The 23134-nt window shown below is 38.6% G+C and overlaps 1 protein-coding gene across 2 annotated transcripts; it reads left to right on the forward strand.

The window, feature by feature from the left end:
- Window positions 1-13548: 13548 nt before the first annotated feature.
- LOC101406478 (regenerating islet-derived protein 3-gamma-like) lies at window positions 13549-15768 on the forward strand. 2 transcript variants are annotated; one of them, XM_004437194.3, is made up of 5 exons: window positions 13549-13624; window positions 14198-14316; window positions 14517-14654; window positions 15289-15415; window positions 15701-15768. In XM_004437194.3, the coding sequence occupies exons 1-5, from the start codon at window positions 13549-13551 to the stop codon at window positions 15766-15768; spliced, it is 528 nt and encodes a 175-aa protein (XP_004437251.2). The 2 variants fall into 2 exon arrangements, with proteins under 2 accessions (XP_004437251.2, XP_087292536.1); XM_087436410.1 differs by lacking the exon at window positions 14517-14654.
- Window positions 15769-23134: the final 7366 nt, after the last annotated feature.

Below are 23134 nucleotides of genomic sequence, written 5' to 3' on the forward strand. Positions count from 1 at the left end.
CTTTGTATTCTCAAAAGAACAAGAAGCTATTAATGAAAAGAAGAGAGTAGTGAAGATAGAAGATAGAATAACATGGGGGAAAATGTTATGATGGTGATATCTCTTTCTTATTCTTGAAGTTTCTTCATCTAGCTTTAAGTCACCTTGATAGTAACTGCACTCTCTCTCTTTCTTTTTTCTAGAACCCAGAAGCTTTTGGATTCAGACAGTTCCTTATTTTAAAGTTTTATTTTTATTATTTCTTTGACCAATTTTTCTGTTCTTTTTGTTCTGTTTTCTTCTTCACTTGTACAAATTATGTTTTCTTGTCTCTGTAGTCTGTTTTCACATATATCATCTTTTTACTAAGATATAGAAGAAAATCAAAAAGCTAAATATATCATAGATGTGAAACCAAAGAAGTACTAAAGAATAGATCTGAGATGAAAAAGAAGCAAAATTAGTAACTTTGAGGACAGGCTTGAGAAATGGTCAAAATGCAATGGAAAAGAACGAAGAAAGTAAATAATTTAGTAAAACAATAAATAAATAAAACTATCTGAACCCAGATAGATCATATTTTCTACATGGGAGGTAAAAATTAAGATATTATCACTCTTCTCCACAAAACATTAGATTCCAGAACTCAATAAACCACTTGCATAAAAAGCTAAAAGGGAAAGTCTCTTGCCACAGATTTTTATAACCAGTCAAGATATCATTTTGGGGTTAAAATAACAGAAAGTAAAGTCTCAGTATTTGTAGTACTCACAAACTCTTTCTAAAAAAACATAAATAAATACAGCAGTTCATTTTTTCTTTAATTAACTGAAGTTCATATTTTCCTCAGATTTCCTCAGTATTTCCCTAATGACTTTATTCTGTTCCAGGCTTCTTTTGCATTCCTGACTCACAAAACTGTGACATAATAAGTATTTGTTGGCTTAAACTGTTAGCTTTGGGGGCAATTTGTTACACAGCAACAGATAACTACTGCAATTGTGTAGCCCCAAATTATATAGTGTGGTCCTTCCACTCTGCTTGTACCCTTTCCTAAGTGTTAATTTACCTTATCTCTTCCCCTTGCACCTTATGCTTTGAATTGATTCAATAAACTGCGTGATTTGAGCATCTTTATATTGTTTGTGAGTCTTTCTGTCCCAGGCCCTCTGGGTAGTGGACTTAGAGGCTACCATTGCCTCAAGGCAATTTCCCAAGACAATAACATTGTTATCAATGATGGCTGCCACATGACTCACAAAGTCTTCCTCCCTAATCTGGGGGATAAGGAGGTATAAATAGTGTTCCTGAAACTGCAGAGCCTGTTAGTTAGGAGGGATTTAACATTTTTAGACAGAGTAAATGCTGGAGAAGTCTTAGAACTAATCTGAAGATTTTGGTGAATTTACAAAGCTAATGTAGAACTCTGCCTAAAACATAAGCAGAAATTGATATCAGTGCTAGCGACAAGTTGATCCTCAAACATGTTTCTGTAGACCTCAAGATCTGTAGACTAACTCTTGACCCCTCTCTTCAGACTGACTCCTAGACATAACTAGAGACTGACTCCTAATTTTGTGTTCCTTCTGCTCTCTACCCACTGTCACAGACTGAAGCTTACCACCATAACCTGTTTCATAAATATATGCCAGTGGAACCAAGGGGTCAGGGAAGGGTTTGGTTGCATTAGAGTTACCTAGTCCCATTACTGTGGAGCTACAACTCAGTGACCCATCTGACTTTTTGTCATCAATTGGTATAAATGTGAGAGAGGACATGTCAGAAAATAAAAATCTTTAGATGGTATTCGTGGGAAAAAATAAATCATTGACTTCAATCAGCAAGTGGTTATTGAAGACTTTCTATGCACCAGGCTCTACATTAGGTGCTGTAAAAACTAAAAAGATGAGCAAGACTCAGTTCTTGCCAAAATCTTTGAAACACATTTGTTCATAAATGATAGAGTCACAATAGTTCATTATGAGAACTTGGTAGTAAATATGATAGAATGAGGCAAATGAAAGTAAGGATGTTGATGACCATGCTGGTGGGGTGTATGCTAAAGTTTGCATGAGGCTTACACCATGTCATGTTTTATAGGAAAATTTTACTTCTTGCACAAAAACTAATAAATATTTGTATTCATTTTATATAGCTTCCATAACAAATAACTACAAATTTAGTGACTTCAAACAATACACTTTTATTATCTCACAGTTCTGTAGGTGAGAAGTCCAGGCATAGCATGGCTTGACTGTTTTTGTGCTCCAGGTTTCACAAGGCTGAAACCAATGTGGCAGTAGGGCTGTATTCTTTTCTAGAGGCTCTGGGGATGAAAATGCTCCCCAGCTCATTCGGGTTATTGGCAATATTTTGTTCCTTGTGGTTGTAGGACTGAGGTCTCTGTTTCCTTGCTAGCTGTCAGCTGAGGTTGTTCTCAGCTTCTAGAGGATAACCACATTCCTTAGCTCATGCCCCTCTTCCTCCATTTTCAAAGCCAGTGATGATGAGTCAAGTCCTTTTTACACTTAAGATCTCTCTGTCCTTTCCTTCTGCCTCATCTCTCCTGAATTCTTCTGCCATATCTCTCTGACTGACTTTTCTGTCTCCCTCTTCTTCTTTTAAGGGCTCATGTGATTAGATTGTACCCATGCAGATAATCCAAGAGTATCTCCCTGTGTTAAATTCAGCTACTTAGTAGCCTTCTTTACATCTGCAAAGTTCCTTTACAGCACTACCTAGTTTATTGTTCAACTGAATAACCAGAAGGGCAAAAATCTTGGGGGATAGCTTTAGAATTTTGCCAACCACAATATTCAACAGAGCTCCTGCACTGAAGAAATGCTAATTTGTTCCTTCATTATGAAGGTTGTAAATCAGAGATTCTCTCAGGGCTGGAAGCTTGTAGAAAGTGGAGTGAAATAATGGGAATTGCTGATCACTTACAAATGTAAAGGCTAAAATGATTTTGCTGTTTAAATATCAATTCCATTTGGAGCCAGCAATCACAGATGTCAACTATGTGGTTAAAAAAAATCAATGTATTCTTGGAGTGATGATCAGTTAGAAGGGTCGTAAATTGCATGTACGGCTTACAAGAAATGGATGGGGAGATTTGCCCAGTATACTGCCTATTTTGTCTTTGAAATGTAGCCATCAACTATGCCAGATTTATGACTGCGATTGGAGGAGTACAAGCCTTTACTGAGCTTTGACTTGGGACTAAAAATTGGTGAGTCACTATTACATTCATAATGTCTTTTGGTTTTATGTGTGGGTAGAGTTGATGACTCTGTGCCTCCCTATGCTTTCCTGCTGGACAGAGTCAAAGGAGGTGAGGAGGTGAGGAAGCCCAGTTGGCCCAGCCAGCCAAGCCTAGCCATGAGGCTGCTCCTTTCAGGAGGCCTGGCTGCCGTAAGAATATATATTATGGATGGAGGAAACAAAAATGGTCATCATTTTGGCCGCTGGAAAAGCAGTTCTTGATTTTTCAGATTTACATTGTTTCCTATTTGGATGATATACTCCAGGTCTTCACTAGGGTGGAAGGATAGTTTGCTAACTTATCTTTCATGAAATTTTACGTTGGGAACATGTGCCATGGTTTTAAATCAGGGAAAATTGGGTGCAGGATTTTCCCTTTAGAGCCTTAAACAAAATGAAGATATTTTATTTGTAAATATAATTATGGTTTTAAAAAGTGTTTTGGTTCACTTGTTTATTTGCATTATAAAACAGGGTAATGCCTCTAGCCACCTTTATTCTAGAGAGAGAACTGGACCATTCCCAGAGAAGGCAGAGGTTGCCCTGGAGGAAAGACTGAGTTGCTAAAATCTGGGGCTAGTAACCATTGTCTAGGAAACTGACTAGAAAATGGGAGAATCTCTACAACCAAAGGTAACCACACCTTGAAAAGGGAATATCACCTCTGCAAAGGTTTAACTTCTTAAGAAAGTTATTTTATATTTATTTTTGAGTAGGTCATACATTCCCACGGTTGAAAAAACTATGTACATTTATATATATATACACGTGTGTGTACATGTGTGCACAGGAAGTTTTTCTCGTACCACTGGCCTCATCTTGTAGGACTCCCACCCCCGCCCCCATATTTGATGGTGGTCATCTTTATTAGTGTCTTCTTTTAAAGAGTTTCTTCATGCATATAAAAACAAGTATTAATATATTTTCTTATCTTCCTTTTATACAAAATACAATATACTCTATTTTGTACCTTTTTTTTGACTTATAATCGTATCTTAGATTTTTTTCTCATCAGTACACGAAGAACTTCTACATTCTTTTTTATAGTTACATAGTATGGATCCTCAATTCTTTATCTGCATTTCAGAAAAACAAAACAAAACTTTAAACCGCTCAGTATTTCGCCTAGATATATACCCAAGAATACATGTATACACTACAAGACATGTATTAGAATATTCCTAGCAGCACTATTCATAAAGCCAAACACCGAAAATTACCCAAATGTCCATTAACAGAAGAAAAGATTAAAAAGTTGCAATATATCCATGTAATGAAATACCACACAGCAATTAGAATGAACAATCTACGATTACACAAAATAATTTGAATGTATCTCACAAACACAAACGTGGTTGAGAGAAGCCAGATACAAGACAGCACATATTTTGTGATTCCATTTATGTCAAGTACAGAAAGAGGCCAAACTCTGAAGTATTTGAAGTCAGGCCTCTGTGGAAGAAAGCATAGATGAGTCTTCTGGGATGCTGGCAGTGTACTATTTCCTGATCAGGGCTCTGGACGCACTGATGTACTCAGTTATTGAAAATTCACTAAAGCATGTGTTTACCATTTGTGGATATCTCTGCATGTATATTATAGTTTAATAAAAAGTAAAAAAAAAAAAAAACCAGAAAAAAATATTGAAAACAAAGTACTTTTATTACTCATTTGGTGATTGTATTAGTTTTCTATTACTACCTGAGCAGATTACCACAAGTTTAGACTCTTGAAACAGCGCTGATTTATTATCTCACAGTTCCGTAGTTTGGTAGTCTAGGTACAGCATGGATGGCTGGTTCTCTGCCCCAGGTCTCATAAGGCCAAAATCAAAGTGTCTTTCTTTCTGAAGGCGCTCTGGGAGAATCTGCTTTCAAACTCATTCACTTTGTTAGCAGAATTCAATTCCTTGCATTTGTAGAGCTGAAGTCTCCATTTCCTTGTTGGCTGTCAGCCTCTCTCAGTCCCTAAGGACATCTGTATTCCTTTTTGCCCCCTCCATCTGTAAACCAGCAACGGTGCATGGAGTCCTTCTTTGTGCCTGTCCTTTCTAACACATCTTTCTTCCTCTTCTCTTCTGCCTTCTTCTTCTTCCAGACGGAGATGGTTCTCTATTTTTAATGGCTCATGTACTTATATTGGGTTCACTCAGAAAATACATGGTAATATCCCTATCTCAGTGTCCATTGTGTTAATTAAATCTGTAAAGTTCCTTTTGTCTTATAACCCAATGTATGCCACCTAACATAATGTCATGTAACCGTGGAACTCGTAGGTTCCAGAAATTAAGGCGTGGACATCTTTGAGGGACCATTCATCTGTCTGGCCCAGCAATGCAGTCTCACCCTATCTGAAATAGCCTGACCTGACCTAAGTGAAGATACTTAGATATTATGGTCTTAATATATCACACCTAATGTGATTTTCCAAACACATTGCTAAATAATGTTAATGTGGTTGATAAAGAGTTGCTGTCCTAGTCCTTTCCAGGAATGTCATGTAATATAAGTTAACATATTACCTTTTAATCCATGCTTCTCCAGTTACTAATAGTCTTGTAATGAGCAACTTTGAGAATACTTAATTTTGCATGTATGTAATTGTATTTATATAATAAATCCCAAGAAGAAAAACTCTAGGATTGAAGAGTATGTGCATTTTAAATTTTGATACATAAGGCCAAATTTCCTTACGGAGGGGGAGTCATCATACTAATTTATCTTCCCTCACTTCATACGTGGAGATTCTACTTTCTCACAGTCTTGCTCACACAGTTTGTAATCAAACTTCTAGATCTTTGCCACTCTGGTAGATTCAGTATAGTTTTACTTTACTTAATAGACTTTATTTTTTGAGAAGTTTTAGATTTACAGAAAAGTTGAGCAAAACGTATAGCAAGTTCCCATATGATTTAGTGTAGTTTTAATTTGCAATTATTTTATGTGAGTATGTTTATAATAGAGTGATCATATTTTTGTATGTTTAAAAGAAAATTGCATTTCCTTTACTGTGAACTATTTGTTCACATTCTTTACAACTTTTTTCTATTGAGATGCTGGTCTTTTAAAATCAATTTATAGAAAATCATTATATATCTGGTATAAGTTAAAAAATGGTTGTTCCAAGATTTTTCTTTTGTCTTTGCTTATTTTATAAAATATTTTGCATTATAGAAATATCTTATTTTTATGTAAAATTTATAATTAATTTACCCTTTTATAGTTTATGGCTTCTTAGTCATACTAAGAAATGCTTTCTGTAGGTTACTTATGTGTATGAATTATGAATCCAAGTTCTATTTCTGACCGTATCACCTTATCAGTGACAACATACAGGGGCTGGCTACATCCCATTGGAGGCCTCCATAGACTATATGGGTTAACATCTTAAGGTTTTCTAATTTGCATATTCATAAATCCTACAGCCAGGGATATGAGGATAACAAGCAAAGCATGTTCACTAATTATATGCAGGACCAGCATATTAGGTTTCATTAAGTATTAAAATCCTGAACCTAGATGATTGTTCACATTATAGGGAGGCATCTGCTACTGTGCTCTTCTTCACTTGAAGGATGGGTCTTTGTCCGATGCAGGGACCTCACTCAGATGAGATCCTTTGTTCTAGGTTCAATTTTCAGTCTTGTCCTAAGCAGCCAGCATAGAGAGACAAATAACATTCATACCAGGAAAGTGAAGCTGAGAGAAATGCATGTTTCTGAGCTTTCTTGCTCTTATAAATCTTATGAAAATATTGGAGAATCAGTATGTGTCATAAGACAGGAGAAGGGGAATAATGGGGGGAATATTACAGGAGAATTAGTAGGTATCAGAAGAGGCGAATGGGAGAATTAGTAGAAGAGAAGGAGAAGAAATCCTGGGGAAAAAGCATATGTTAGATTTGGGTGGAAAGAGAAAGGAGGGGATAAAATCTAGAGGACTTGATAGATGTTATAAAGAAGATGTCATGGGGGAGAAAAAGGAGGAATATCTTGGACCCTGGAATGACCTGGAACTTGAGATTGATGTTAGACATAGTCCTAGACCTGGACCTTGGATCAGGACCCTGGTTATAAACATGGAACTGACTTAGGACATGTACATTAGATTTCAACTATGGACATGGACTATGAACCTGTACCGAATATGGACATTGGAATTGGACCTTGGATCCTTTATCTATACTTGGTTCTGTGATTTCAAACTTGGACTTCAGACCAAGACCTGCATCTCAGACCTTGACATTGGACATTAATCTGAATCTATCATCTCGACTTGGACATTAGAGTGAGACATAAGACCTAAAACTTGGACCTGGATTTGTCCAGAAACTTGAATCTGATCTTAATCATGCTTCATGGTTGTGGACTTGGGCTTTAGTCCTTGACATTGACCTAGACATCTAATCTTAGATGTGGACCTTAGATCTGGACCTGGACATGACTTTGGACCTGGACTTCAATCCTATATATAGATATGAACCTGCACCTAGAATTTCACCTTGATCTTGGACCTTTGCCCTGTTCCAGACATTGAATCTGGAACTCAGAATGGATTGGACCTAGATCTTGGACATGATATTAGACCTGGAACTTGAATATGGATAAGATCTTGGTTAGTGGAAATATATCTTGGACCATAAACTTGGAAATGGCCTTTGTCCTTAGATATGGACTTTGGACCAGCCCTTGGACCTGGATCTGGACTTCACCTTGGTCATAGATGCCGACTGTGGACTTCTGATCTGGACATGAACTTTGGACCTAGAACTTGGATCTGCATTTTCTAGTTCCTTGAACACAAGCTACAGTTGGCATTTGGATTTTGTTTGAACAGGCAATAAGAAGTAACTTTGAATAAGAGTGTCTGAAACTGACCCTTATTCTTATTACTGTTTCTTTTCACAAATGCTGCTCAGATTTATCTTAACTTGGTCTATTTGGAAGAAGGTGCATTTGAGATGAAAGCTCAGAAAAAAAATTGATTACTTTGAGTTCATTCACTAAACACCTATTTTTCAGTTCCAAATGGAACAAAAATTATCAAAATCAGTGCCCTTTGGACCTGGATCAACTTGTTATCTGTCTGCTAAGATCAGGTTAGGCCCCTTCTGTTTTCTGCTCTCAAAATCCTTACACTTTTCCTTCAGAGCTCTTACCATATTATACTAAATAATTAATTGTGCTATTAATTGATTAATTTCTTTCTCATTTTCTGTATACCAGGAGTCAGCAAACTATAGTCAGTGGGCCAAATCTGGCCCATTGCCTGTTTTTATATGGCCTACAAGCTAAGAATAGTTTTTTACATTTTTAAATGGTTATATAACAATCAGAAGAAGAATATTTCTGACACATAAAAATGATATAAAATTCAAATTTCAGTGTCCAAAATTAATGTTTGACTAAAACACAGGCATGTCGATTCATTTGCATATTGTCTTTGACTGCTTTCATGCCATGATGGCAGAGCTGAGTAGTTATGACAAAGATGGCATGGTCTACAGAGCCCAAACTATTGACTATTGACCTTTCACAGAAGAAGTTTGCTGACCCTTGTCCTACACAGCGAAGATGAAGAACATGTTTGTCATTATTAGCACTGTATTCAGATTGCAGAGATTTTAAAATGTGACAAATTACACATCTTAAAATCAACAAAATATGGTAAATTTCCACCAGTAAAGGAATGGTTACATAGTTTTGAAACACTTATATGAATAAATACTACACTGCGGTTAAAATCAGTGACTAAGAACTATTTATCTCAAAGTAGCTAGATTTTTAAAACCTAAGGTAAAATGAACAAAAAAATTCTAGAATGTTACATTAAATATGATACATGTATGTAAATCTAGAAATATGAAATAATGTTACATATGGTTGCTTGATATATCTATATGTAGTCAATGATTAAAAACCTAAATTGGAAGAAGGATTAGAAAATTAACAATGGAAAAGTAAGAAGAGAAATGGGACTGAGGAATGATACAAATAGACTACTAGTGTATTATTTTTTTATTACTTCTTTTTGCGTCTTTATTTCTTAAATAAACAAAGGTATGAAGAAAGGTAGCAAGATATAATCACTGTTCATTCTAGATGGTGAGTACACTTAAGTTTGTTAAATGTTTTCTATACCATATAAATAATACAAAATAAAAAGAAAAGCAACAAGGCTATGAAAGTATTTCTTATTTTTATTTGCAGTCAAAGAAATGTGAACGCTGGAAATGCGGTTCAGATCTCCAGACTTACCACCAACAAACTAAATATAATTGATGGTAATCAGTTGGAAACATAATCTTAATTTTTTCTCAAATGAAGAACACTTTGTATTATGACTAGCTTATCCTAAAAGGAAAATAAATAACAGCCAATAGCCTGTATAAAATACACAAGAGATAACAGTAGAAGAACTAACATGATATACAACAAAGAACTTGTCTCACAATAAGACCAATGTGAGACATTGAAACCGAATACAAATTGACACAGTTTCCTGATAAAAACTTTATTGCCCCTGATAACAGCACAGGTCATAAGATAGTTACCGTTTATTACTTACATGTAACTAACCAAATTCCAGCAGCTGTGATATGGGCTTTCCAACTCCTTGATATCTTCCAATGCTTGATAACTCATTGGCCTCAGGGACTCAGGTTTGGCCAGTCTGTATTGTTTCACAAAGCACACGAGAGCTCATTTTATCCCTTTCCCATGTCTTCTGATAGGCTTAGGATAAGACGAAAGGACCAAAGTAGCAACCCAGATATTTGGTTAATATATCCCATAGGGGTATGCTTTAGTGATAAGTCTCCAATAAAATACGTTTCAGGGCTATTTTTGACATGGGCTCTGCTGAGCCATCTTCCAGGAACCCTTCACATTTCCCCTTCTTTGGAAGAAATATACTGGATTCCCACAAAGTCATCATTTACCATTTGTATTAATTCTAGGAATAACCTAGCTTATCTTCAAATATTAATATTGTTGGACTTGGAAGATAATACGGATAAAAGTACAAGTTGGACATCTTATATTTTGGCAGAGAAAAGTTCTTAAAGCTCAGCCTTGGTTACTCCAAGAGTAAGGATTCCTCTCTCATCACCAAGAAGTGGATTTTAAATAACCCCAAACCAACTTTTTAAGTATTTGAACAAACTTCTCAGTGCCTGGTTAGTAAGGATTGTTAGGAAGAACAACTACAAATAAAATGAAAACAACTAAATTTTAGTGAGTTTAGTGAGTTGTCATGGGAAACAAAAGTGCTACATGGCAATTAGGGATATTATAACCTTAAAGTTTGCTATAAATATCACATTATTTCAATTAAAACAAAACTGAATTTTAATAATGTCTCATGGGTGGATCTGAACTTAACTGCTTTCTACCTGGTAATGGGGAAGATCTGGGAGGAGAGTAAACCAAGTACAGCTTGTAAAGGATAAGAGTGATCATAGAGAGACATCTATAATTCTGCCCCTTACAGAGAAAGGAAGGACTCAGAGGTTTTCCATCCTCAAAACCTTTAAACTCTGCTTTGAAAGGTGGAGTCCGATGATCACTTTTTTAACCCTGAAGACATGATTTTTTTTTCTGGTTGAACACAGAATATTGATGACCCTGTATCTTTCCCTGCTTTTATTTGTTTATTTGTTTACATAGCCATATATCAAAGAGCCCAGCTATGAAATATTTCAGATATTTTACTTATTTAGAATACTTTAATATTTTATTTGAAATTATAAAATTTCTTTTTGATGTGTATATGTATATATGATTCTACATAAATATTACTCTATTATGCTATTTGTAGTTTATGATAATGATGGGAAAAATACATGTGTGTTATTACTGATAGGGAACAGGAAAGTTAAACTATAACTTTCTATTTGGAAAATGTTAAACATACAGAAAAGTTGAAAGAATAGTATGAGTAATGCCCTTATATCTTCCACTTAGATTCAGTAATTGATATCATTTTATGATATTTGCTTTGTTTCTCTCTCCTCAACACATTTCTCTCTCTTTCTACACACACACAACTATAATACCATTATCACAAGAAACAAAATTTAAAATTCTGACATTATCAAATATTGGTCTGTATTTATATTTCCCAATTGTCCCTCAAATGATTTACTTTATTAATCAAGACCAATTAAAATTTCCTCACTAGATTAGGTTGCTATATCTCTTTAGATTCTTTTAATCTAAAATGGTTTCTTTCCTCCATGACACAGTTTTTCAAGAATTCCAGAACACACTCCATTCTGGATTTGTGATTGCTATTATTCACTTCTTCTCAAATACTTATTTTAACGCAGCAAGTTTACTTCTCAAGTTATCTTAACTATCATATTTGCATGATACATTATTTTTTAAACTTTAATTTCCACTGAGCTCTCACTATAGTTCTGGCTTTGCATTTACATATTTTTGTATATATTTTGTGAAGTAATTCCCTTTGTCTTTTTAACAAAAGAATATGCTGGCTATACGTATTAGATTTTCTGTGGGTTCTATTGACTTTTGGATTCTGAGGACATGAATCAATTACGAACTTAACTGCATGACCCCCTCACAAATCCCTGCAGGAGACACCTGCACACAAGCTGGCCTATAATAATAGTATGAGAGTCAGGGTCTGTAGAAAATCCCAGCCTAACTTTTTTCCAGACTGGCCAAACTGAACCTGAACCATATAGTATGTTTCTCATAGTTGCCAAAATTGCCAACTCAGAAGTAAACCTGGGGCCGGCCCGGTGGCACAAGCAGTTAAGTGCGCGCGCTCTGCTGCGGCGGCCCGGGGTTCGCTGGTTCGGATCCCGGGCGCGCACCGACGCACTGCTTGGCAAGCCATGCTGTGGCGGCGTCCCATATAAAGTGGAGGAAGATGGGCACAGATGTTAGCCCAGGGCCAGTCTTCCTCAGCAAAAAAAAGAGGAGGACTGGCGGATGTTAGCACAGGGCTGATCTCCTCACAAAAAAAAAAAAAAAAAAAGAAGTAAACCTGACTAAGGAACTTTTCTCAGTATCCCCACATGAAGCTGGCGACCTCCACCCTCCCAATAAAAAGGTAATAGAGATGACTTTTCATCTACAGCCAAATGACAGTCTTGCAAAGAAGTTGTTAGCAGCATCTTGATGCAGTAGAGATCTAACTCACGTGCAATATAGGATGTAGGATCACGTCTACAATTTCATCCAGTTCTTGCTCTGACTCTTCTTCAGCCCCTATTCATTCTTCCTTTGGTTCTGCATCATTGACTGTAGTCCTCCTTAGGTTTTAAATTTCTCCATTGCCTCTTATTCTATCACATTATCATTATCCATCAGGGAGGCTCCATCTCTCAGAATATGGGCAAGGCAAGTTTATTCATCTTATTTTCCTTAAGATCTTGACTCATCACTTGGCTTGTCAAATGATTCTGAATTTTCTTTAAAACTGGCTACTATGTTTAAGAGGCGACCCTGAACCATCACTTCTACTGTTAGCTTCAGCTCCTTCCATGCCCTTACCTCTCTGGGATACTTGTAATTTCCATACTCACCTCTACTTATAATTCAACATTTACATAATTTTATTAAACAAGATAGAAAGAAATACATATGTATGCCTACAGAAGTGAGTTCCTGAGATATCAACCAGAAGAACTACTCCAGTAGATGTCCCCCTTAAAAATTTAATACCACATTTTGTGCCACAGATCCCTAACAAGAAAAAAGCAGGGGAAAGTACAAATTTCACCTGTTCCTGGGGAAGTGCTTTCTTGCTAACGGGAAAGAGGCAACAGCTGTGGCAATTCCCAGCCTTTGCTGGGAAAAGACCCCTCTCCATGGCAGAAATCTTAAACCAATGCCAAGTCTTTCCCCATGAGCTCCGCATTCCTGTTATTCATTTCAGCGTCCCTCCCCCAGATCCTCTTATAAAAGCCCAGTCTTTTCTGACTTGACCAACCATCACTGATCCCTGCAAGACAGGTAAGTGGGAGCTGAGAGAAGATGAGATCCATGGCAAGAGTTGTACCTCACACATTTGGGGAAGGTCACAGGAGGATTCCAGTCCTCAGAGAACATTGAGCAGGAAGGGTAGTCCCGGGAGATCTCAGGGGTGGTAGGCTGTACAGATTCTCCAATTCTTTCCAGAACTAGAAGGGGATGGATGTCACCAACATCAACTTATTCCTAAGGGATTAGACACAGGAAAAGATAAGAGGCAGAACAGAGGGCTCTCTGCATGCCCTCTCTCAGACTACACTTCCTTTAATGATCTCTGGTTGTCTCCTCAAGTTACAGACGAGATGCTGCCTCCCATAGCCCTCCCCAGCATGTCCTGGATGCTGCTCTCCTGCCTGATGCTCCTATCTCAGGTCCAAGGTGAGATTTCTCTGCATCTAGCACTGGGTTCACTGTGAATCCTAAAGGCCAAGAAGATGAGGAAGGCTCCTGTGTGATACATGTAGTCATGGCGAGGTACATCCCCACACAATGACCTGCCTATAATTCCTCCATCATCACTCCTTCCTTTGGGGTAACTAGTGGCAGGAGACCCCTCAGTGGTCCATTTGCACTGGAGTGAGATGATTTCTCATTTTCTCAATGGACTCTAATTCATGTTGTTATGTTGAAGAGGAAAAGTGTGAGGGGTCAGTAATGGGATATGGGGAAGTACAATGGAGGTTCCAATGTAAAAACAGTCAGCCCAAAGTGGGGGAATGTTGGAAATTTGAATGTAGGGGAAGGATAAAAGAAAAGAGATAGTCCCTCATTTAATGGGGCTGGTTCAAGATCAAGGATCCTGAAAGTATTGGCAACAGTGAGAGGTAGTCAGGAGTTTGGTGTCACTTTCCCAAGCACTGGCCTCATAGATATTCCTCAGGGTCACTTGCCCACCCCAATCCCCACTCTTCATTTAACTACATCCATCTCCTTTATTTCCTTCCACCCCAGGTGAAGAATCCCAGAAGAAACTGCCTTCTCCACGACTCAGCTGTCCCAAAGGCTCCAACGCCTATGGCTTCTACTGCTATGCCTTGTTTATGACACCAAAATCCTGGATGGATGCAGATGTGAGTAGTTGGATTTGCAGGTAGGGGTGAGAGGGGAAATTACATCAGAGTGGGGGGTGGTTTCCATTCTCCAGAGTTTCTTGAGGGTGAATATGAGCACTCTCATCTTTTGCAAACACACTGCTTTTTACCTACCTCTGCCGTGCCCTTCCCCCAGTGATGTCTCAGGCTCCTCCTCAGTCTCTCCCTCCCCCACACAGATGGCCTGCCAGAAGAGGCCCTCGGGACACCTCGTGTCTGTGCTGAGTGGGGCTGAGGCATCCTTCGTGGCCTCCCTGGTTAAGAACACTGCGAACACCTACTCATATGTCTGGATTGGGCTCCACGACCCCACGCAGGTGCCATTACATTTTCTCCTCTCTGTTCCCTCTCAAGTTGCTATGGCCATCCAGGCCCAAGTCCTGTCCCCTCTGCCTATGCAAGAAACACAATATAGAATCTGGGAGTTCAGAGATCCTGCAAGATGTTTGGGAGACAAGGATGGCCTTGAGGCCAGCTGAAGAGCTATGATTTGTGGAGGATCCTAATCTCCGGCTGAATTTAATCTGCCTCTTGTCGAGATTTTTACACAATTCACACATGAGATCTTGTACTTTAGTTCCCTGAGCTTCACTGAGTTTGTGCATACTGTGCTGAGGAAATCCTAAATGAAGATAAGATCCATTTTTGCCCCTATAGAACAGATATTTTCTTTTAGTTTTAGAGGCTAGTTACAAATGCATCAATTGTTGTTCAGACAGTAACATATTACTTTCAGTGGTTCCACTGGTCTTTGTGATTATTAGTTTTGGGATTTGCCAATAGGAGCAAGAAGTTGGGGAGAGTTTCCCAAAGAAGAGATCTGTGGCAGCACCTGGATGGACAGTCCAAATTCCATGATGCTGAGGAGGGGATCAGATATCCAGCTGAGGGAATCATGCAAGAACTTTAACGGCCATTCAACCTCATATGTCTCCACCCTCTACTCCACAGGGCTATGAACCCAATGCAGGTGGATGGGAGTGGAGTAGCACTGATGTGCTGCATTACTCTGCCTGGGAGAAAGATCCTGCCATCATCTCAAACCCTGGCTACTGTGCGAGTCTGTCACAAAGCACAGGTAAGAAACAGAGGAGCTACCTTCTGCCCAGTCTTTTCCATCCCCTCATCTCCCATTTCTGGGCCTGATCTTGAGGGAATCCTCCTAAACTGGGAAATGCAATGTTGGTTTCTGTTCTCTCATCCCCTCTCATCTCTCATCTCTGAGGCTCCTTCCTCTAGAGTTGGGACCCTGGTGAAGAGGAGGGGGAGGCTTTGGATCCTAGGCCAGAGTCTGGGAGACCTCTCCATAGAATCACAAGCTCTACCACACCAACTCCATTCACTAGCTTTTCTGTATCTCTAGGATATCTGAAATGGAAAGACTATAACTGTGATGTGAAGTTACCCTATGTCTGCAAGTTTGAGGACTAGGTCAGGTGGCAGTCAGCAGCCTGCGTTTGGTATGCAGCTCATCATGGACATGGACCAAGTGTGAAGATTCTCCCAGAAGAGGAATATTCTCCCCACACCCCCAAACCTGACCACCTCATTCTGACCTACCCTCCTCCCCACCTTCATTTCAGGTTCTTCTGTTCCATAACCTGAGTGTACAAAGAGCCATAATAAAAATTTTAGTCTGCAATTGCCTATCTTGTGCTTCAGTCTCATAGATAGACCCTGAGAAGGAGGAAGTGGGTGGAGGAGGGGAACTGGGTGGTCCTGTCTCTGCCCAATTTCTCGCAATCCCTGCACAAATGACTAAATCTACCTCCTAGCAGTATTTTTGTGATGAGGTCTATTGGCCCTGCTCATGTAGGATTTGGGTTACATATGAAGACATTGCTCTCCCACCCCTCTACTGCCCACACATTCCCAAAGGCCAGGTGACGTGACACATTCAGACTTATGGTCTCTAATGGTGTTTAAAACAGTGCTTCCTAAACTTATCAGGGTGAAGGAACTGGTGTTTTTTTATTTTAATTTTTATTTTTTTTAAATTTCCAATCTAACGTGGAGTAATATCTGTAAAATACAATAAAAATGAATAAAAAAATTAAATGGATAAAACAGATAATCGTAATGCACACCTAATTTTTTTTATTATTAGTTTTGACAGACATAAAAGTAATCTAGCAAATAGCTATGAAATTTTCAAATATCTTTTAATTTCCATACTTACCATGCCGTGGTCAGCTAGCAAACTGAGTATGAGCATTGGTCCATTGAACTATGCATTGCCCTGTCTTTAGAGGGCACCCTGTGCGGATGAACCCCAGCAGGTTCTCTGTTCTTGGGCCTTAAAATATTGTGGCCTCAGTCAGGTTGACGTTGGGATGACTTCAATGTCTGGCAGGATTTCTATCAATATTTTTTGAATGAAAAAAATGGTTTTTTGAATAATAGTGGGCTTAAAATATACAGATACATGAAGGAAAGACCCAGACTTTTCATGTATCTATATGTTTCAAGGCCACTGTTCTGCTTTCCACCTTATCACCAATCCTCCCTAACCACATGTTTTCCATTGTGGAAAAAAGAATGTACTTGGCCAGTCCTTAATCTGGAAAACAAGTTGTCATATGAGACCATTAAGACAATTATCCATATGGGCCAAGAACACTACCACATTGCCATGCAAGGGTATTGCTCCTCAAATAAACAGAGCAGATGAGTGGGCAATGTCATTTTTTTCCATTAATGTTTAAGTTTCTTTTACTCTTCCCAAGGTAGACTCTTCCCAAGGTGAATAAAAACCCATTTCGTATTTTTGGTGGAAACACCTTTCCATCAGTTTAAGTGAATTTATGATTATATGATGCCACAAGTCTTGATTTTCTTCCTGCTGAAAGAAATAAAATGGGTTAGAAAAGCTCACAGCGATTGTGCTCGTGCCAATTCCTATTTTAGTTTAGCTCTCCCTTTAACGGCAGGTGAGCCACTCCAGCTGTGGAGACCAGATCCTGTACTTCCAGTTGGAGCACCCTATTGTAGAACACAGGACATTTATAGTTGCGAGTAAGAAAGATCCCTATGTAATTTGGCTCAAAAAAAAGTACATGTATTTCTTGGATCACATAACTGAAAAATCTAACAGTAAGGTAGGTTTTGAGTTCAGTTCAATCAGGGCTCAAGTGGCATTTCTCTGGGGTTCTCTTGTCTGAGTTTTCTTTTATCTGTATGCTTTATCCCTCTACTGACTTCGTTTTACAGCTCAAGGTAGTTGCCAGCAGCAACTGGGGCTACTGATTCCTCATCAATATCAGAAGAGAGAACATATACTGTTTCCCAAATTCATAACAGAAAAATCCTGAGCTCCGTTCTTTTTAGACAAACCTGAGCAAGTCACTGCAGCCAGGGGACTGTCATGGGCTAGTGGTTGAAGCCTGAATTACTGCTCATCTTTGAACCATTATTAGAGCAAAGAGTACATATTATCCTCGTTGAAGCACGTGAGTTATAAACTGTCCAAGCTCTGGAGTGTGACCATTATCAAGCAAACCTCAGGAAGATTTACTTCAGGGGGATGCGAGGAATGGGTTTTCTTAGTGGAACACTTGGGTGCTAGTAGAGAAAGTGGGAAAGAGAGTAATGAAACTGGGTATGTACCCAAGCAATATCACCACACACACATTCGGACAGAGAATTGGAGGGAGGTAAGACAACATCATAATCAATTGGGATTAATGGATATGAAAAATGATATAAGCCTTCTTTTTTTTTGCTTAGTAATCAACAATTACCATATTACTACCATCAAAATAATCAAAATACAGGCATGTCCAGAGAGGCAAGACATCCCAAATTCGGTAAACTTCAAGTGAAGGATCAGCCACTTACTTATTGTCAGTTTGCTGTTGACACCTGGTGTCATAAAATATCACTCATCCAATTTTTCTTATCCCTTAGTTGTACTTTTCAGTTCTCTTTGCCAACTTACATTGCGAATACTCCTTGGTAGTTTCCCTTTGTCCAAATAATTATGTAAATATGCATGTTATTCTCAGCCTCCCTTTGAAAGTAACCAGCTCCACTGATACTTGAAGTTTAGATGACATGACTTTTCAAACCTAGGCTAGTGATGCTATATATTTTGGAAAAGTGAATAAGTCATCTGGTGAAGATAACATCAAAAAACTCCTCTCGCCTCAGAGCAATGAAAGGATAGAAAATTAGGAGGACAGAAAAATTTGTGATGTGACATTAAATCTTTTGAAAACTTTTCTTTCTAAATCAGATTTATACTGGACATCACTGTTCTCCTAAAGAGGTGTTAAACACTATGATGTTTAATTTACCTGGAAATCCAACAGGGCCACTTAGTTTCCATATTCTGGTTCTATAAACCAAGTGGCTGCTTAGTGATTCCTTAACAATGTGGGAAATTCATAACCAGTTCTTTGCTGCTAGCCATTTTTCCAGAAAGAAGTACTTTTTGATTCTCTTAAAATGAAAAATGAAAAATGAAACATCATGCAAACGATCATAAGCATTTTAAATAATGTATTGAAAAGAGTATTTATTCCTGTTTTCTATAATGAAAATTAAAAATAATATAAACATTCAACAAACCAGATAAGTATAATAAGTTGGGGTACAGCTATCAAAATTGAGTAATAACTATTATAAATGACACTGAAATGTTTAATACTTGTTAAATTATAAAATGTACGTGTGGGGGGAAGAGGAGTTGGAGGCGATGAAGTACCTCCTTTTGCATTCCCCCACTCACTGTCTAGCTTGAGTGGTTTTGCCACAGAAGATGGGGAAGATTTGTCCTAACAGGACCTGAGGGAGGGGCACAGCAACATTTAAGCCTCGCAAGAGAGCAGAGCAAACACAGGACACTGAGAAGGGACACAGGTGATGTGGGCTCATAGAGATTTCCAGCACGGGGAGAGGCTCTTCCAGGCATCGGCTGGGACTGCCCAACATAAGGCGTCCTTCCCACAGTCAGTACTGAATTTCCTTCAGGGAAAGGTGGAGTTTTATCATTCTCTAGGTGCTCCCAGGTGCCCAATTCCCATGTCCCTGAGTGGCAGAGGGAGCAAGAAAATATCTTCCAGGAGAGATGCAAAATGGAAGTGATGAAGTGGCCCAGAAGGGGATGCAGGAGATCAGGCCTGGGCATGATGAAGATATTTGGGGAGAGATTCATGGAAGAGAGAAGCAGGGAAGAGTGGACAGACCTTTCCTCCTACTGACAGCCCATCTCATCTCCTGATTTTGCCCTTTCTCCCAAACTCATGAAAATGACCAGTACATGCCTTGTAGAACCTAATGATGGCAGATGAGGAGGATAAAAAAAGGATAATTCTTCCAACTGAATCCAACTACATACACTCCCTGAAAATCTGACTTTAGTGTAAAAATTCTATCTGTGAGCTTATATCTCATTATTTTAAATTAAAAAAAATATGATACAATGTCTCCACCCCAACCCCCAATCAATTCTCTAAAACACATAAACATCTATGTATAAGTAGCAAACTATCATATTAAAATGGAAAATTCTTTAAAACTTTGACTCCTTTATTGGTAGACAATTAATACGTTTGTTAGAAACTTTTTTTTTATTTGTATGGGGTGCCATGATCCAAAGATGTCTCTCTTTGCACCAGCCACGTCTATGACCCATGTCCCCTTTGTGTGATTATGATCTGTTTTGTTTGGAATGTAACTTGAGATGTAGCCCACTTGTAATTAAAGGATTTATATTAAGATTTGGGAATGCATATATAAAATTTTCCTATATAAACATTGGTTAAATAATATTGCACTGAGGGATACAGGCATTGTGTGAAATTCAGCTAGTTAAAAATTAAGAGGTGTTCTATCAAGAAAATGTTAACCAGCGATGCTGTCTACAGGATATGCCTCTAAAATCTTAGGTGCTACTCAGAATTTGTCAGAGGGATGGTAAAAATTTTCTAGTTGGATAATGCTTTTTTCGCATTCATTCTTCAATTCTATCTTTTAAAATATTGTCAAATGCTCAGCATCTCTATGCTGCCAACTTCCCACAGACCCTTCCTCAAACTCATACAAATCATCTTTTTCCAAAAATCATAGACTATCTATCACAAGTTGAAAAAGCCCTCTCATTTTATTGAGGAAGAAAGGAATGTTCACGGAAGAGTTGAGAGACAATTCTCCATGTGGCGCTCATGTTTCTTGGACTTCTTCAAGCAGAGGCACCAACTGCTCTTTGTTTTGAACTATGTTTTCCAGGATGTTTGTGTAGTGAGAAGCCTTTGAAAACAGAAGTGGCATCTCCTTCCAAAGCAAAGGGCGGGCTTGCTTACAATTTTGGAAGGCAGAGATAATGTCTCTATCCAGAATGAAGACAGGCACACTTACTTTCCAATACAATAAAGATGTCTCCCTGTGAAGTAAAATATAGGCTTGCTTACTGCCATTAGAAAGATTCAGGTTCCTTAAGCTCCTATAGCATGATAATAGGGGATATTCCTCCCCTGCGATGTAATCCACTGCATGAGATGGCATCTGTGTGGGCCCCCCCCGCCCACATGAGACTTGGGGATAAGAGGAACTACAGTAAATATGCTGAAGTTCATGCTGCTGCAAGTAATCAAGTCCTTTGCCTTCTGCCTGTATAAATGAAACCGTGGAAGGCCCATTTAGCTTGCAAGTAGGGCAAAATTTCAGAAACATCATGGTTCTTGACATGAACTTAAATAACTTTTCTCTTGCAACACCTTAGAAGAATCTTAACTGAAGGGTCTTGAGTCTCACCTCCTAATTTCTATTATTGTTTCCACTACATTTTCCTTTCAGAAAAAATGTAGATTTCTTATCGTTTTTTTACCTACACTGTCAGCCATGCTATCTTGGCCTGTTCCTCTGGCAGTCCTCCCCTCCCACCCTTCCCTCCAAGGCTTAGCTACGTCCTACACTGTCTCTTTCCCTCCCCTTCATAGCTACAGACCCCACCCTGACACGGTGTCTAGTCCTGTATGGTACCAAGGATAGTCCCACCATTCTTCTCTTTGGGACAGCTGAGCTTTCCAAGAACTTCTCTCCAAAGGAAAACTGAATCTTAGACAAATGCTTTTCCAAAATGTCTGCGAATAACAAATATTGTGGAATTCTAAAGGGTCATAGATTAGGGAGTCCTGGAAGAAAATCAACCAAAACACCATCTAAATTTGGGGGTTAGATTGTCTGCTTAGCCTCAGGAAAACTTAGGGAAGGAATTTTAGAATTTTCCTGTTTTTGAGAGTTGTTCTATATTTCTAAAGCTATCTTCATAGCAATTTAAAAAATGCTGACCATTAAATATTTGGAATCTTTGAATCTTTTAATTATAATGTACCACAGAAATAACTTGTCTTATTTGTATCTCAAATTCCCCTGAATGGCCACTGAAGTTCTAAATTGTCCTTGATAAAATCCTACCGGAGCTTCAAACATTTAGTGCTATTGGCACCATAATCTTTGTCATGTTAAAGGGCAGACAGTGACTCTGAAGTTCATTGAATGACTGGCGGTTGCTCATATTCAAATGATAAGAACATATAAGGAAAAAAACACCCAGATCTCCTCAGCACTGTAATGATCCCCCCTTGTCCTGACGACCCTGAGTAGTGAAATGAATCAAATCAAGAGGCTTATACCAAGGGCAAAGAAGAGAGAGAATAAAGGCTTAGACCATGCTTTAATGCAAAGAGAGTAGAAGAGAGTAGAAGGCTACTCAGGAGCGGCCTTACTCAGCCAGCCAGTCTCTGAGACTCTAAGGTGATGATGTCAAGGAATTTCTGGAAGTGGCTGAGCTGAGGTAGAGGGTCCATTCCTGTCCAAGTCAGTGCACCAAAAACTGGAAGAAAATCAAGCAGAGCACCTGTAGCCTTTATTTGAAAGCACTTGGCCTGAAAAGCCTCCCAAGGACCATTCTGACTTGGGGCAGGAGGGTGGAATGTTTTACGGGGCTTTATGATGGGAAGGTGGGTTGAAGTTTAGCTACTGTCAAGAGTAAATTAATTGTTCTTGAGAATTGCAGTCATAAATTTTCTCTAAAGGAGTGGAGGGAAATAGTTAGGAGCTGAAGTCCTGTACAAGTGGGGACTGGTTGGGGGAGGGGGGAGAATGGCCACAGGGGCAAGTACTTGCAAAATCACAGAGGAAATTGCTCAGGTTTCAAGTCCTTCTGGTTCTTTCATATAAGACACAAGAGAATTGTTCCCATTATGCAAGTTTGAATGAGGTCCATCTCAGGGAAGCATGAATGGCAGAAAATTCTATACTATGCAGAATTCTAATGACCCCTAATGACCCCAATGATCTTGTATAATATTCTCCCTTTGAGTGTGGACAGAGCCTGCACATATGATGAGATACGAATCCCCAAATTATGTTATGTCATATGGCAAAAGGAATTCTTGAAGATGCAATTAAGGTCACTAATCAGTTGACTTTGAGTCAATAAAATGGGAGATTTCTGGGCCCAATCTAATCGTGTGAGCCATTTAAGCAGAGAATTTTCTCTAATTGACAGCATAACGAGAAGTCAGGAATCTCAAAGCACCAAAAAGAATCATTGTGCCATTGGTGGCATCATGCCAAGGAATGCAGCTGAGAATGACATCTAAGCTGACAGTCAGCAAGGAAACGAGGAAGGATCTCAGTCCTACAACAGCAAGGAAGTGAATTTTGCAAGTAACCTGAATCAGAATAGGAGTTTGTTACACAGCAAAAGTAAACTAATACACTGAGTTTCCATGGGATGAAATATTTGGGGCTTAGGTTGGAATCCCTCTTGTAAGTCATAATTACCTTCTCT

The sequence above is a fragment of the Ceratotherium simum genome, chromosome 11 (genome assembly GCF_057802395.1).
Source record: "Ceratotherium simum simum isolate JZ-2026a chromosome 11, ASM5780239v1, whole genome shotgun sequence".
Lineage (NCBI taxonomy): Eukaryota > Metazoa > Chordata > Mammalia > Perissodactyla > Rhinocerotidae > Ceratotherium > Ceratotherium simum.

What these genes read in the sequence shown, in the direction of transcription:
- LOC101406478 (XM_004437194.3), top strand. Translation starts at nt 13,549, where the DNA reads ATGCTGCCTCCCATAGCCCTCCCCAGCATGTCCTGGATGCTGCTCTCC. An exon ending in AATCCTGGATGGATGCAGAT is followed by an intron (nt 14,317 to 14,516) that starts GTGAGTAGTTGG and finishes TCCCCCACACAG; the next exon opens with ATGGCCTGCCAGAAGAGGCC. An exon ending in GAGTCTGTCACAAAGCACAG is followed by an intron (nt 15,416 to 15,700) that starts GTAAGAAACAGA and finishes CTGTATCTCTAG; the next exon opens with GATATCTGAAATGGAAAGAC.